At 49.2% G+C, this 16,435-nt stretch overlaps 1 protein-coding gene across 1 annotated transcript; it reads right to left on the bottom strand.

Annotated features, from left to right (window-relative positions):
- Nucleotides 1-215: 215 nt before the first annotated feature.
- On the bottom strand, nucleotides 216-14,740 carry LOC101777598 (carbonic anhydrase, chloroplastic). Its single transcript, XM_014805279.2, is given in 14 exon segments — nucleotides 216-658; nucleotides 775-880; nucleotides 1,007-1,146; nucleotides 1,265-1,381; nucleotides 2,460-2,508; nucleotides 2,619-2,683; nucleotides 7,857-7,991; nucleotides 8,152-8,257; nucleotides 8,350-8,489; nucleotides 8,595-8,711; nucleotides 10,976-11,024; nucleotides 11,147-11,208; nucleotides 11,567-11,792; nucleotides 14,585-14,740. Coding segments are annotated over 13 exon segments (1,353 nt in total). The 5' UTR covers nucleotides 11,699-11,792; nucleotides 14,585-14,740; the 3' UTR covers nucleotides 216-523.
- Nucleotides 14,741-16,435: the final 1,695 nt, after the last annotated feature.

Raw genomic sequence — 16,435 nt, 5'->3', positions numbered from 1 at the left:
TGATTCATATGTAGTGTATGAAGTTGTTTTCAGTGTTCTCTGAACAAATCAACCAAAAAGATACTTTTTTTAGGACAAATGGCAGGAGATTTATTCAATAAAGCAGGATTGCAACGTTGGCAGCTACATCCTGTGGAAATCAGGGACATAATTGCTAAACCCAAGAACACGTCGTGGCAAAAGAAAAGTCATCAACATTTAAGAAAGAGTCAGAATTAAAGTTGGGGAACAGCAAGAGAGGTAGCATAAAAAGGTAAACTCTTTTCTCTCTTCATGATAATATTAATGAAAAGATCATTATAGCTGATGTCTTTTGACCACAGATCGATCAAATTATGCATCATACATTACAAAAAAAAAAACAAATAAATCCTCCACGGTAGAAATTTCCATCGCTTATTACAGTCCACATAGAGCAATACGGTATGGCTGTATAGGGGCGAATTAGTTGTGCTCCACGCAGTCATATATATCGATCGGGAGCATATTTGTAGGTATATGGTGTACTGGCCTGGTTGGCCTCTTAGGGTTCCCATGTCTCGAACTTGCCGGAGACGAAGTCGTAGTGGCCGCCGACCAGCTTGAGGGTCCCCTTCTCCAGCCCTTCCTTGACGAACGGGTAGGTCTTGAGGTTCTCAAGGGACACGTTGACGGCCTCCTGCAAGATGAAGTATTCAGAAATCCAATAAAACACTCCATGAGCAAATCGTTCCGTTCGAGCTACGTAGTCTTCAAGATGAAGATCCAAGAGAAATCTTTCAATTCAAAGCGTACCTTTTCCAAGATGGAGCATTGGTCCTCGAAAGCAGCTGAGGCGTGGTCGGCCTGCACCTTCGCCTTCGCGGGGGCGCCGATCCTGACCCAGTCCTCGACGAAGTGGCTGAACAGGTAATCAAACAACAGAGAGAACATACATGCTCGAGTCAAACAATAACGATGCAATAAGATACACATATAATTCAGTTTCAACGCCATCGTTTTCTGAATCTTCTTTTCAGTCGCTTACAACTTGTCGGCCTCGCCGTCCTGGAGCGAGAGGAGCGCCTTGATCCCGCCGCAGCAGCTGTGGCCGATGACGACGATGACCTCCACCTTGAGGGCGCAGACGGCGTACTCGATGGCGGACCCGACGCCGGCGTACTTGGTCTGCGCACGCAGCAGTCGACAGGCAGTGACACGTCAGCTGTCGAGGCGGCGTCGATGCCCGCCAAGTGGCGGCGACATGTGGCAGAATTAGCAGGCGTGTGTCCGTGCGGAAGCGTACCTTGTCGTAGGGTGGGACCATGCTGGCGATGTTGCGGACAGCGAAGGCCTCGCCGGGCTGCAGGCCCAGGGTCACCGACGGGCACACGCGGGAGTCGGAGCAGGCGAACACCATGTACTGCAGGCCAACCATCAGCGGCAGAGAAGAACATTCAGCGTCGGTAGAGTGTGTACGTGTGCGATACGAAAACAAAGGCTGCTACTTTTGACCTGACGGCCATTGCTCTCAGCCTCTTCCTAGCTCCCACCAAAGGGGCAAACGCGGGTGATAGGAGCTGATTAACAGCAACAGGAGCCTGGCCTTTCGTTCGTGCCTACTTTACTTGCGAGTGAAGACAAGATGGACCGTGGCTAGAAAACGTATGGAATCTTTAGTTCGGGGCGCAACTTGGAGCATTCAACATTTCCAGTCATACAGTTTAGAGTCCACATCAAACTGTGTTCTTTTATACTACTCCTCCCATCACAACATGTCTATTTAATTAAGATTATTTTCGGCTAAGCATTTCTAACTTTTTTTGGAAACATTTTCTTTATTTAAAAATGTATAAATTAACTAGATAAGATTAAATGTTTTCAAATTCCAAATTATAGGTCCTTTCGGCTTTTCTAGATTCATATATATTATTATGCATCTAGATATGCACAATATCTAGGTGCATAGCAACTATGCACCTAGAAAGCCAAAACGACCTATAATTTGGAACGGGGAGAGGGAGTACTATGTATCTATCTGATATTTTTTTTTATGTTGGTCCATCTATAGTATATTTAGATGCCATATATGTAGTGTTCTTAATTTCTTACAGCTGGTATAGCTATATACTACTATTTATGAACTTCTTTATTCTAGCATACGTATTAGAGCAGACTTCTATCACTTATTTTTTCTTTCCCATTTTGTCAACTTTGACCCAGACCAAATGCTGTGTGCACACACGCACGCCGGCGTTGTACGCGGATAGGGCCGCTAGATCAACGGACAACGGCAGGGTAGGTGGCAAATGGGGACCCGTGATTCCCGATGTGATACTAGGAGATGGTTGCCAATCCAGATCCCCGCGAGACTTTGCAAAATCTACCGGATTCAGAAACTGGCTACAGCTTCGGAAATTTCTGGCGAGTATAACAAGAACACGCAGGACGGAACATTTCGCTACTCCACAAGGATTATCGGAGGACATGACAGCGCATACCTTGGGGGACTGGTGGGCCTTGAGCGGCTCGAACAGCTCCGGCTTCTTGCTGCCGACAGGAGACAGATCGTCAGAAGGTCAATTCACTCCGCACCGTCACCATGCATGAATCATGGAGCAGAAGGCTTCAGAAAATAGCTAGCGGCTCGGATTACTTACTCGTAGACATCGGCCTTGAACTGCTCGAACCCGGTCTTCAAGCGCTCGACGGCGTCCGCCATGGCCTGCAAGAACCACAGATCATGTCGTGAGCACTACCGTACCATGCGTCCACAACAGGATCGCCTGATGCGGGATTTCTTGAGGAGGAGAGAGAGAGAATCATGCGAATCGTGAGTGACTAGCCTATAAAGGAAAAGAAGATGGTCCGATGCATGGAGGATGGATGGAGGAGGGAGGGGGATTGACCTTTGTGCGGTGGAGGAGAAGGTGGGTGGACCTCTGGTTCTCGAGGATTTGAGAAGACTGTAGAAGAAAGGCTTGGTTCGCTGTAGAGCTGCTGCCCCGTCCATGCCTCCCTGGGGGTCCTTTTATAGGAGGGGGAGGCACGGGAAGCAGCGGCTCACCTTCTTTTCCGGCCTGCTCCCCTCCTCGGGCGGTCGACGGTCGTGCAGCTGGACGGATGGATGCGTGAAACGGCGAACCAGTCCAGACCGGGACGTGTTCTTGTACCGGACAGATGGACAGGTACACACGTACACCACTAACCCACCGAGCTCCCAAAGGTCCAAGCCTTCGCCTTGACCTCCGGCTGATGGGAGCTCCGGGCAGGCGCGGGCGCGCGTGGCGCCGGGGCTGGGGTGCCATCCGGCTGCCGGGAAACGAGTACAAGGAGCATGATGGAGACTCGAGAGAGATGGGGTAATAAACGGCGCGGTGGGCAGGGATCGCGAGTCGCGACGTGTGCCGGTGGCGGAGCCGGCGGGGACGAGCAGAGGGAAAGCGGTAGGCTGGACTGAACAGCAGGCACAGGTAAACTATGTACCCAGGATACGACACTCTAGATTTTTCCTTTTTTTTTCCCGGAATGGTAAGCTTGAAAAAAATTATTAGTACCTTTGTTTGATTTTTCTTAAAAAAAGTGAAGACAAAAGGGAGGAGAAACACCAGATTCGTAGCCCGGTGTCAAATTTCAAATAAAAGGCCTGCAAATTAGTTATCAAATTCAGTGAGAGCGTATTGGGTGTTAAATATTGGAATTTCTACCCATCCTCCGCCGCTTCCTTGATTCATCAAAGCCACGCCATCGCCGTGCCCCACAAAGGCCCAGCTTTAGCCCTATGCATCAGAAGCCACGGCGAGGGGCTCATGCTAGGAGGGTGTCGGGATAGATCCGGATTCCTACTAGAATTCTCATATAATCCTACTATGACTCACACCCTATAATCCTATTAGGACTCCTTATAACTCATACCCTGTAATCCTACTAGGACTCCTCGTAACCGACTAGTAATCCCGCCTCCTGGAGTATATAAAGGAGGGCAGGGTCCCTAGATCGATAGGCGAATACCTCATAGAACCACAACAGATGACCAAATCCTCCACACCAAACAACACCCAAGCGCAGAGCGCAATATACAACACCCCAAACAGGACGTAGGGTATTACGCTACTCTAGCGGCCTGAACATGTATAAATCTGCGTCTTGTGTCCTCGTTTTTACCTTCGCGTTCCAGGTCCGACGATCCCTCGCCAACCAATCTACTACCTCAGGAAACCCCTTGGTATGTTGCCGGGTATAAAACACCGACATTTGGCGCGCTAGGTAGGGGTGATCGTCGAGATCATCGGGCGAGCTTGAAGGACCTCATCATCAAGATCAATCTACACAACAGGAAGCAAATTGCCGAGTTGGAGTTCCGAGCAGACAAATCTACGCCGACACAGAATCGATGCGCTCCGCGTTCTAGTCGAAAACCGAGTCGGTTTCCGCCGTAGGCATGCGGCTCTTCGATCAAGGCAGAGGCAAATCCGATTCGAGTTGAGAGATTAGGCAGATCGAGGGACCCACGTCATAATTCCCCAAATGACAAAGATCTGTTACAATCACGCGCAGAGTGAGGCAAATAATCAGCTCCGAGTACTCTCCGTGAAAAGCAACTTTGAGGGATTTGTGCTACACGCACATGAAAGGCTACCACAAGATCTCAAAATCATAACCTAACGTACATAGAAGACGTACGCGAGCACCGCTACCCCGACATCCGGCCGCATCAAGTCGCCGACGACTACTTCGACTACTTGTCTCGACTAGAAAACTAGTCGAGGACGGTCTACTTCGACTACTCATCTCAACTACAAAACTAGTCGAGGGCGGGTTCCACGCGATCAACAACTAGTCGGAATCGACTCCGACTAGTTGGCTTCATCAACAATCGACATGGCTTTGTTGACAATCGTCCACAAATCAAGCTAAGTCACTTTTTTAATTATTTCATATAACTTTTCTGGATTGTTTTCCGCATGCAGGGCAACGTGCTGAGTACTTTTTTGCGTACGACTCTTGACGGAAATTACCCTCCAGAGCTACACTTGCCAATTATTCCTGGGGCATGTTGCCCGACAGCTATGGGCTTGGTACACCGAATTATGTAGGCTATCGCCACGGGTTTGGTGCACCGAGTTCCGAAAGCTTCACCACAGGCTTGGTACACTGAATTAGGAGGCTCTGCCACGAAGTTTGGTGCACTAAGTGCTGGAGGCTCACAGCGGCTACACCCTAGTGAGGCACAAGTTCTATATGCGGCAAACACGCGCTCTCCTCGCCAAAAAGGTAGAAAAGTCTCAATGACTACTTTACGCGCAATGATGCAATTTTTTTATTGCAATACCGACTACTTATTTTAAATATCTTGTCTTAGCGGTTGTTAATCTTCTCGAGCAGAACACGCCTTAATTCGTGAAAATCTCGAATCTTTTGTCATGCCTAAACGCTAGGACACGTACACGGACAAAGATTTCAAACGCGTAGCAGCAGTGCCAATACACGTACAGGAGACAAAGATCTCACACGCAGTGGCAATAGTTAAATAGGGACTGAGAGCCTAAACGTAATAGAATAGCTACTCGGGAAAAATATGGCCGAAACAAGAACATGACACACAACATTTACATTATATTCATCACTGAATAAATTTCAGTAGTTCCAAATTCTACAATATGCTACATAATGTATGCATCTCTTTTTGCAGGTCAAACTTCGACGACGACTCTCTAGGACGTTCACCGTACCTCCAATGGTTCCCAGGCTTGGGGGCTAAGCACCAATTACTACTCGAAATATCTTCAATGGCTCAACTAGTTTCCAAGCTCGGAGCCTAAGCGCCAAATAACTAATCGACGTGGCTCCTATGGCTTACTTGGCACATAAGCTTGGGGGCTGGACACCAAATGACTACTCGAAAGACGACTTGCGTGAAGACTAAAGACCCTTAAATTAATTATTTAATCATTTCAAGGCTCGGGGGCTGATAAGCTACACCCAACAGTTGATTTTTCAAGATGAAAGAAGAAGATTTAAGATTTTATTAACCTTCAGCCTACTTTTTCGATTTAACCTAAGGCTCAAGGGCTACTTCATATGGAGTGCAACTTTCGCCGCCCTACATGTCACAATGAAGATTATAAAATCAAGTCGATCAAGGGCTTGAGCAACCCATAGACTCATGACAGTTTTGAGGAACTTTGAAGATTTAACCAGATAAAGTACTTGAGGAGCACTAAAACTACTCAGCGAGGATCTGAAAAGTACTCGAAGACTACTGCATTTGACTATGAAGCGCTCGGGAGCTTGTCGAGGATAAATCCCCAGTACCCGCAAGGAAGGAAGAAGACGGACTCCTATTAGGATTCCCCTGTAATCCTACTAAGACTCATACGCTGTAATCCTACTAGGACTCTTCCTTATAACCGACTAGTAATCGCCCCTGGATTATATAAAGGAGGGTAGGGGTTCCTAGATCGGTAGGCGAAGAGCTCATAGAACCACAACAGAGGACAAAATCCTCAACACCAAACAATACTCAAACGTAGGGCGCAATATACAACACCCCAAATAGAACGTAGGGTATTACACTACTTTGGCAGCCAAACCTGTATAAATCGGTGTGTTGTGTCCTCACTTTTACGTTCGAGTTTCAGGTCCGACGATCCCCTACCAACCAATCTACTACCTCAGGATACCCCTCGGTAACTTGCTGAAAGAAAAGACCCCTGTTGAGCAGGCCTCTAGGCTGGAGAGTCCGGCCGCGCAGCGCTCTCAGCATGCAGGCAGTCAGGAGGCATGCGCACGAAGATGAATCCTCTTTCGTCTATTCGCCGCCGCAATCGAGGAGACGAGGAGGCCGGGTGGCGGCCGTTCTGCGTGACTGTGTCACAATCACAGCTCACAACGAATCTGCTATCCCCGACAGCCCGACCCTTGAGGCCCAATCTGCAAGGCCCTACGCGGCTCAGGCGTCAGTGATCAACACATCAATCTCATCCTCGACTCAACGCCGGCAACATCAAGTACATCTGACGCCGAATTGTCGTCCATCATCGCGCGTGAATTATTGACTTATTTGTTAATTCATTAATCATTCATTTAGTATGTTAGATCTTTAGTTTTAGACATTGAAATCCAGTAACAATTATTTACTTTCATGTATAGCATTGATCTTGATATTGTTCTGATCTGATATTGTTCTTAACGATTTTGCATTAAGAAATGTCTGAAGAAGTTTTTTTTGAAGTAATGAAGCAGCTTAGTTATTATTTAGGATCATTTTTTTTAGGGAACGGCAGGAGAGGCCCCTATTCATATTTTTGTATATACATGTGAAAAAGAATGTATGTACAGTGGTTAAGGCTTTTAGCCTTAAAAGGAAAGGAGGAGGGGAAAAACTATGGCATTATTCTAGTTTACCGTTCCTTTACATTGTAATATTGACATTCTTCTTCAAGACGTGCATTTTCCAGCATAAAGTGTAGTCATAATGATACTCCCTCTACCGAGGAATATATAATATCTTGAGTTAAGCTACTAATGCATACAAAATTATTCTTGTTATCACATAAAAATACTGCATCAGCAACCAGGAAGGGGACAGACAAATAAGCCAACATGAAGGGGTAGTAAAAGGTAAACTCTTGACGAAAATATTATGAAATTATACATAGCCATGGTAGTAAAACGGCTTATACATAGCTGATGTCTTTTGACCACAAGGCGGCCAAATTACGCATCATATAGTACATAGAAGTCGTAAAGCGGTAGAAAATGCTATATCTTATTACATTCACATCGGCCGATCTGATATATATGTAGCGGCCGAAAATAGGTAGTAAGTACTCATGCATTCACATCGATTGGATGCATTATTTCGGTATGTATGTATGATGAATAAACCGGGTGGCTTATTTCTCCCACACGGAGAACACCCCGTTGACGAAGTCGTAGTGGCCGCCGACCAGCTTGAGTGTCCCGTTGGCCACACCTTCCTTCACCCAGGGGTAGGTCAGGAGGTTGTAGAGGGACACGTTGACGGCCTCCTGCAAAAATATTCAGAAATGCAGGATCCTTTCATGAGCAAACCAATTCGATATTCATGCAGACTAGGCAGTACACACGTGTAGATGCAATTGGCACTGCAAACACTGCTACTGTATGGGAAAGTAAGATCGCCATGGTAATTGAGTAGCTCAAACATACCTTCTCCAAGAGGGTGCACTGGTCATCGAACGGAACCGAGGCATGGTTGGTCAGCACCTTCTTCTTGGCGAGGAAGCCGATCCTGACCCAGTCCTCGACGAAGTGGCTGATTAAAGAGATAGTACTCGAGTCAGAAACACCAAGCTGCAGGATAGGTTCCTCGATCCAAAGCTGTAACTTAATTCCACCGTTACTTACAAGTTGTCAGGTGCGCCGTCCTTCATGGAGAGGAGCGCCTTGATGCCACCGCAGCGGCTGTGGCCGATGACGGTGAGGACCTCCACCTTGAGGGCGCAGACGGCGTACTCGATGGCGGACCCAATGCCGGTGTACTTGGTCTGCGCACGCAGCAGTCGACAGGCAAAGACACACCAGTGGTCATGGCCGGCCAAACAAAGAAAAAACACAGATGTCCATGCGTCAGTCAGTCAGACAGTGTTTACCTTGTCGTAAGGTGGGACCATGGCGGCGATGTTGCGGACGGTGAAGGCCTCGCCGGGCTGCAGGCCCAGGGTCACCGACGGGCAGCAACGGGAGTCGGAGCAGGCAAACACCATGTACTGCAGCATAGCGTTGACAAAAGGGGGAAATCAGCATCATTAACAAAAGAGAAGAAAAATCAAGCATCAGGTTAACGAAAAGAGCACGCTTAATCAGCCTTATCGCTAATGGACATCTCACGCCCCCCACGGCTCTTATCGATAAGCAGGTAGGCAGATCGGCGCTGATCGGTGGAGTACACGATTCTGGTGGCTCTGCTGGATTTGCATGCTGGTACCACTGCGCTCGAAAAAGGCTACCGCTTTTGACCTGGCTGTCTCTGTTTTTGAAAAATTTCCTGGTTGTCTCTGTTCCGAGCCACTTTTTACCAGGGGGGCAGGATGGACAAAAGCCAAGCAGGAAGGTTCCCTGCTACTACTCGAAACGAGGATATTCTACGCCGACTTTCATGTGGCTCCCGGGGCGATCAACGGGCCAGAAACAAAACGTGATCCCATTCCCGGCGAGGAAGCCGCAAGCGTAAAGCAAGAATATTTCCGGGCAAGTTGACACGCAAAAGGCGAGCCTGCATGCATGAACCGAGAACAATTTGCATGCAAAAGGCCGGATCAAAACTGCCAAATCCACACTGCAGATTGAGCTTGGTGACAAGAGCAGCCACAATGGATGGACGGACACCATGTCCATGGATGATTAGGAAAAGGAACCTCGTTCCTATTTGGATTAGCTCACACTTGGGAGGCCAGGGTTTGGAAAGGGGGCAAGGGGCATGACGTGATGCAATCATCTTCTGCTCTTTATACACTTTGAGACGTGTCTAGTATAGCATATATTTCAAGGATCAGCATGGCCAGTGAGATATGGATGCGAATACACAAATGTTCTGAAGGCTAAAGCAACATGCACTGGCCAATGTTTATGCCCCTAACTTTTCGCAATGGCTGGGAATAGAGGACACGCTCAAACCAACTACTCTTCTACATGCTGATGAAGAGCGAATTCTATGAGGTGAGGAACCAGTGCGCCACAGCCACAGGACAGGTTGCTAGCTGCCAGGTAGGGCCTGTGCTCAATCATGGCTGGACCACACGTTTAGCCATGGAATGATGGGATCCTGGACCTATCACCTATCTATGTGGGCATGGCTCACCTTGCATTTTCCATTCTATTCATAGCCATGGAAACTTGGAGCTCACGTCACTTTTTAGTGTATGATTTGTGCAGCGTCAAAAAGAACTTTCAAAACGATGAGACATCTGAAATGCCTACTCACCACCACCATATAGTGTAATGATGGACTAGAGCACTATACTCCACCCCACCCCAAAAAAAAAAACGATGCAGGAGACCTTGACAAAATTCAACTAGTCTGAACTTTGAATTCAACACGGCTAGTTGCTAGTTCTTAGTTTCCCACAGACCGAGTAAGACGCCAACCACTTTTTTTGGCAAATAAAATTACTAGACTACTTGGGCCTGGAACCAGCTAACTACAGCATGCATGGAGTAATTAGGCGCATGGGATCGATGCCAGCCAAGAACCCCCATAAAGAAAACAATAAAACTCTGTACTTGCGAGATTCTGGCACCAGGTTTATACTAGGAACGAGAAGGAAATAAGACTATACTATATCCATCATCACCCACCACCAGTCCAGAAAGTGAGCCTATACAGGGACGGCGACATCTCTCTCAATAATTTACAAGGCCAACGCCCAAATCACCAACATGGCCTGCACATGGGGATGCACTCGCCGCGCGCATGTTTTAGTGCCTGGGTGGTTGCTATCCACTACAATCTCTCTCTGCACAGTTGAAAAGGCTGTGCCCCGTGGAGCAGGCTCGTCCAACAAGAACAGTTTCAGTTTCTCCAACCTGATCACGGGCCACTGGCCGCTAATGGAGACAAGCTGTCCCCGTCAGTGTTAAGTCATGCAATTAGGACAAGCCGTTTCCGCTTGTCTACCACGACTCTGACCTCGGCAAATGAAACAGTAACGGATGGCAGCAGGGTTGCCTGGGAGATGCAAACGAGAATGTAATGCAGGGATCCTGATGGTGAGCAAGTACCAGCGACACTGTTCAGAGCTTGCTTCTAACTGGACGCCTGGGCAACCAGGACGTACTAGGTACCACCAAATCTGTGGGCCAGCCAGCCAGGCGTTGCCCGGACCCCACGGGAACCCAAGTTACTGAACGCGGTTTGGCTAAATTAAGCTTTCCATGATTTCTGACGAGGATTCCAGCCGGCCGGAGCCGCTCCAGACAAAAATCTTAGCAGTCTACAAGGGTGATGAGATAGGGCGGAGAAGGAAGCACATACCCTGGGTGCCTGGCCCTCCTTGAGCGGCTCGAACAGCTCCGGCTTCTTGCTGCGAGGAGGAAATTCCACGGGGGGCAAAGCAGGGTCGTCAGTGGGAGGTCCCAAAATTCTCGAAGCAAATCAAGCGCCATGAAACTGAAATCGAACGCGGGGCAGTTGATGGTGACTTACTCATAGACATCGGTCTTGAACTTGTCAAACCCGCTCTTCAAGCGCTCGACGGCGTCCATGCCCTGCAATCAAAGATCAGCGACAAATCGTCAGTTAGCCATCCCCACTAAGGCACTACCCTGTATGCTCGTGATGCAGTTCGAGAGAGAGAGGGAGAGGGACAGGGACAAGAAGCAATTTTCTGGCCTCCTTGCGCACAGACCACAAGGGAGCATGCGCAAAGGTGATCTAAAATGGGGATAGGGATGCAGCCATGCAGGGATCTGCTTTGCAGCAGCACAAAGGGGGTGAAGAAAAGGGCAGCTGCAGCCGCAGCCGCTGTGCTACTGAGCGATGGGGGCAAGAGAGGAAAAAGAAGAGTGACGGATGGATGGGGATTACTGCAGGAGGAAGGACGGAGAAGGGAGGAGGGGAACGGACCTTCTTGGAAGGAGGAGGTGGAGGTTGGGTGGGCTTCTGGTTCTGGAGGAGTGACGAGGCGGGGGAATTTATGGACTGCTTCGCTGCGGAGACCCCCTCCTTCTTTTTAGGGAGGCAAAGGCACCCGCTCATCTTCTCCTCTTCCTATGGCCGGCCGGCTTGGATGCTACTACTCCTCGCCTCTCTCTCGTCTGACTTTTTGATGAGCTTCTCGTTCGTCGGCTTACTAGCAACATGACACGTGCAATAATAGCGTGAGCGAGAGCGTGCAGGAGAAAAATCAGCAGTAGTAATGGTAATGGGGGAGTGAGTGCGGCTTCTGTGGACGGAACGGCAACAGCCTTATCCCCTTTTTGTCGTTAAATTAATTCTTAGGCGCCCGTGATCTGTATGTGACGCGGACGCGTGTGCTCAACTCTGCTTTTGAGTTAAGCCGATGAAATCAGGTGCTCTAGAAGAAAAAATGTTTATTGGTGTGCGAAAAAGGTCAGGCAACCCCAAGAGTCATTCGGACTGCAAAGTTCCGCCAGGAGCTCAAGAGGTAAACGGGCACTCGTCATCTGCTGAGGCCAAGGCTGGAGGGACCAGTTGACCATATGCTACTGGGCAGATGACGCTCTGCGATGGGAGGCACAGCTGCGGGTACGGAGAGCGAAAGCACAAGTGGCGCCGGCCACGGCCAGGTTGCTGGCTGCGGGAACCTTTCCTTTTTGCTGCCTCCCCCACACCCCGATCGAGAAAACGTTTCCCCAGGGGTTGTTTCCCACAACCAAGGAATCTCGATGCCCACTCACCCAGATCTGCCAGACTGCCATCTGCCTGCCTACGGGGCTGCTACTCTACTTCCCCATGGGGTAATCACTCAGAGAAGAGGTCGTTTTAGCTCGTCGCATCGCCGGACGACGGGGCACCAATGGCACGGCCTTGGGGACCGAATCTTCCTTATCGGCTCGCCTAAATTACTCCCTTCACCAGTGCCAACCGCCCGGACCACGGACCAGCACCTCCTAAATTATTGGAGACTGATCTTGCAGTCGAGCTCAGCTCATCGAGACCTTGTCCCCCTGATGCGCCCTCCTAATCCGGTATGTTAGGCTGCCGTGCTTACTCATCGATCATCATGCCGGTCTACTAATGAGGAACCACTAGCACTAATCGTGAACTTTTAAATATACTCCACATGCAACGGTTGCTCGCTCAACCATCGAAGGGATGAGGTTCCCTTTGGGGCTAGCTATTCTACTATTTCCTTTTCGCGTATATCTAGTGCATATCTAATGGCAGCCGCTATAGCCTACGACAGGTTTGGACTGCATGCACCACCCGAGTCATGGTGCGATCGGTGTCAAGCCGTGCGCCTCGCATCAGCGTGATGAGGTGAAGGCAACGAAAATCTGGGCTCCTCCTAGGCCTACTGCCTAGCGCTAACAAACTTGGTTACTACTAGTACTAAGTACTGCCAGTTTACCACAGAGAACTGTAACCTTTTTTTTTCCACCGGTTCAATACGTAGCAAAGTTCTTTCCCCCCTCCCAGATACTGATGAAAAGGAAGATTTTTTTTTCTTTTGTGAAGTTGCAAGGAATCTCTTGGTGGGTAGTTCGTTGCTCTGTCTGCAAAAAACTCAACAGTGAGCAAAAGCAACGCGGGAAATCATGGGCGTTACTAAAGAGAAAAAGCTAACGTTGACGCGCACTATAAAGCTTAAATTGATAGATGGTCGGTTATTGGATTTCTTGATGCGTGATGGTTCAAAACGGAACTGAAAAGCCAAAAGACGGATGGGGGCTAGCTCTCCACATCTTCTGTTTAACTGTTTTGTGTGGAGTTGCTATCATCATGCAACGAGTCCACTGACGACCCTACTCCCCACCTTATCGCTTTGTTTAGGGAAAAGGCCAGCCATTACACGCCTAAGCAAGTGTACTTGCATCTTTCTTCCCTGAAACTTGAGACTTTTGGGGAATTATATATATTCTGTCCAAAGCATCTATCTAGCTGTGGCCTTTAAACTAGCACCATCATTGGCCACCTCTTTGGAAACCCCCTCCCTTCCCGATTATTCTATTGCGGGGTGCAGTGGTTGACATGCATGTTGATGTTGCTACTGGTGGACGGGGAAATGATTAGATTAGCAGGAGAAAAAGTATGACCTGGTATATACTACTATGCAATGATTGGTTGAAATGAAATGTTATGTGTAAGGGGACATGCACATATCTAGATTCAAACTTTACAACCTTTAACTAGCAATTTAACTACCAATTTTTTATTTTTATAATATAAAATTTATATGGTTGGATGCGTAATTAAATAATCTTTACAATGATCATAAGTTTATAACCATAAATAATATGATATAAGATAAATGAATGGTCAAAGTGTAATTTGGAAGACTGTGCTAAGTTATGTCATGCCTTATAAATAGAAACGGAGGGGTAGAACATGAGGTTATGGGTTATGGCGTGCCGCATTTGCAGACTGGGCCTTGTTATTGGCTCTTGGTACAACGGAACAGTGCGGCGCCTCCATGCTCTTAGGAAAAGACACGAACGTTTATTTTTTAAGGGAAAAATCTATTGTTATTGAGGGCAATGGCACACGTATGTTTCTGTAGCAGGAAAAATGTGGTTTGAGCTTGAAGAATTAACCAAAGGTGGCAATGCAAGGTGCATCATTAGTTGACCGTGTGGTCCGTTTTGCACACTCGCGTGGCACTTGGATTCTGTTTCGTTTCAGAAAGTCCTGGTCTGTACGCTACCAACCTCCGAGATTGTGGGAAGGGACAAGGGAGGCTTTTGCTTTTTGCAGTAGTGCATTTCGTGAAGAGCCGTGTGACGTGCCGATAATAGCAAGGACATGGACACGTGCCAACTTGTTAGTTACACAGCTCAGGCTCATGGTCACTGAAAAGAGAAAGTGGATAGACATGCATGCATGTACAATGTGGTCGGTGCAGTGCGGTACAGTAGTGAGCCCATGCCCATGCATTATTGATCGATGCATGCACGTACGTACCACGACGGCGGTGGCGGCGGCGAAGACGGGCGCGTTCCTGATGAGCCTGGGGCGTGCGGAGGCGGAGGACGGCTTGGGGGTGCCGAGGCTTGCGACGATGCTCAACCCAGCGAAGCAAGTAGACATTCGTCTGTGAGAGTGCCCCTTGCTCCGTGCCGCCTCCTTATACGCGCGCTCCCGAGAAATAGATGCGCCGCGCCCGCGTGCCGACAGGTGCGCGGCGCCGGCGTACGTGTGCGGCTCGCCTGGGCCGGTGGATCCGGGCCACTCGGCGCCTCATCCGCCAGTGCGCCACTCGCTTCGCTCGGCGGCGGGGACGGTGGGATGGGATAGGGCTCGGGATAACGCGCCGGGGCACCGTGTGGCCGGCGGCCGCGCGCCGTGTGCACACCAGCGCCCTGGACCACACGGGGGATGTCGGGAGCGCGCGCGGCCAGGCGGGGCTTAACGGAAACGAAAACGAAAGGCGCGGCGTCGAGGAGAAACGCTGGGTGGCTGACTCGCGGTTGTGGTGATCTCTGTATGTCTGTATCTGTTGTGGTGGATCACTGTATGTCTGTATCTATTGGATACTTGGATGTGCATGTGAATGGTGAGGCTGCTGACTGCGGCGAGGGGGGGCGTTGGGTCGGCTTGGGCTGCAGGTGGCACAGCCGCAGAGCGCCAAGCGTGTGATGGGGGTTTATTTTCTTGGCGCGCCGGTGAAATATATCTATCGGAGTTCAGGTCTCTGACGGCGCAGGTGTGGTGTGGCTGTGCCGTTGATTAATCACCGGGACGGATGGTTGGGTGGTGGTTAGGTGATGTCGAGGGGGTGATTGAACGCGTGATCTTGGTTCGAGAGGCAGCAGCGTGCTGGAGGTTGAGACACGTCGGCGAAGCGCTGCTTGCCTGGTGCAGAATTCGTAAGTTTTTATCTCTGTTTTTTTTTGGGAAAAAAACGAGCAGGGTCTACACCAGTACTCATCCAGAGATAGCTCTCACGGTTTGTTCCTAGCTCTTGGCTTCATCCTGTGTTGAGCATTTGAGCTAAGAGCCAGGGTAACGGAGGTTGGCTTAGTGTTGTTGCTTAACTTGGTTGGGGTCGTGCGTGGTACAAAAGGTACAAAACCCGCTGGATGGAGAAGACATATCAGCATTCGGCCCATCACCAGGTTGAGCCGCGGCGCTTGAACTCACACGGGCCATTTTTGTTCCATTGTTTTCGGCGAGCTGGCCCGTGCTGGATTTGGGCCCAGGCTCCCATGCGCCCCGCTGTACAGCAGCAAGACGCCTGGTAACTTTGCTAGAGAGATCAGCACAACAATTGCGTATTGCCTGCCTTAGGGTTGAGAACTCTCTTTCGTCAGAACAGCATTTGAGGGAGTTCCATGTGCAGTTCACTTTTGGGAACTTCGACCGAGTGGCCATTATCTTGAGGCTCCATCGAGGTGTTCTTTACTTCTTTTGGCCCTGTCGCTCTGAAAGATTGAGAATGTTGCGTCGCAGTTGCAGTTGCAGCCAGACCTTCGCATCTGCATCCGTAGTCGCACTCAGGGCATCCGTAGCGGTGGCCGGGGATGACTGTCGTGAAAGACTGGCACTCTGGCTGTAGCACCAACTTGCAGGTTCCAATTCTGGGCACGCCAAGATGCGGTTGAATGCCATATACACACTCTCTTACTACAGCTACGGGAGAGAAAAAGAAGTGAACGCCATATATAGTAGAAATGAAGTGTAAATTTACCTTTCTCCATACCCACCGTATTCTCTATTCCCCCGTTAGTCGCAGGGACTCCAAGCCGAAGTTTTGCGGTTGCACGGCTGCTCCATGCCGCCGCGCGGTCGATCCTGTTCCGATGAACGCAGCTT

Source organism: Setaria italica, chromosome V, assembly GCF_000263155.2.
Source record: "Setaria italica strain Yugu1 chromosome V, Setaria_italica_v2.0, whole genome shotgun sequence".
Taxonomy (NCBI): domain Eukaryota; kingdom Viridiplantae; phylum Streptophyta; class Magnoliopsida; order Poales; family Poaceae; genus Setaria; species Setaria italica.
Note: the sequence above shows the minus strand (reverse complement) of the source record. Positions and strands in the feature narration are given on the sequence as shown.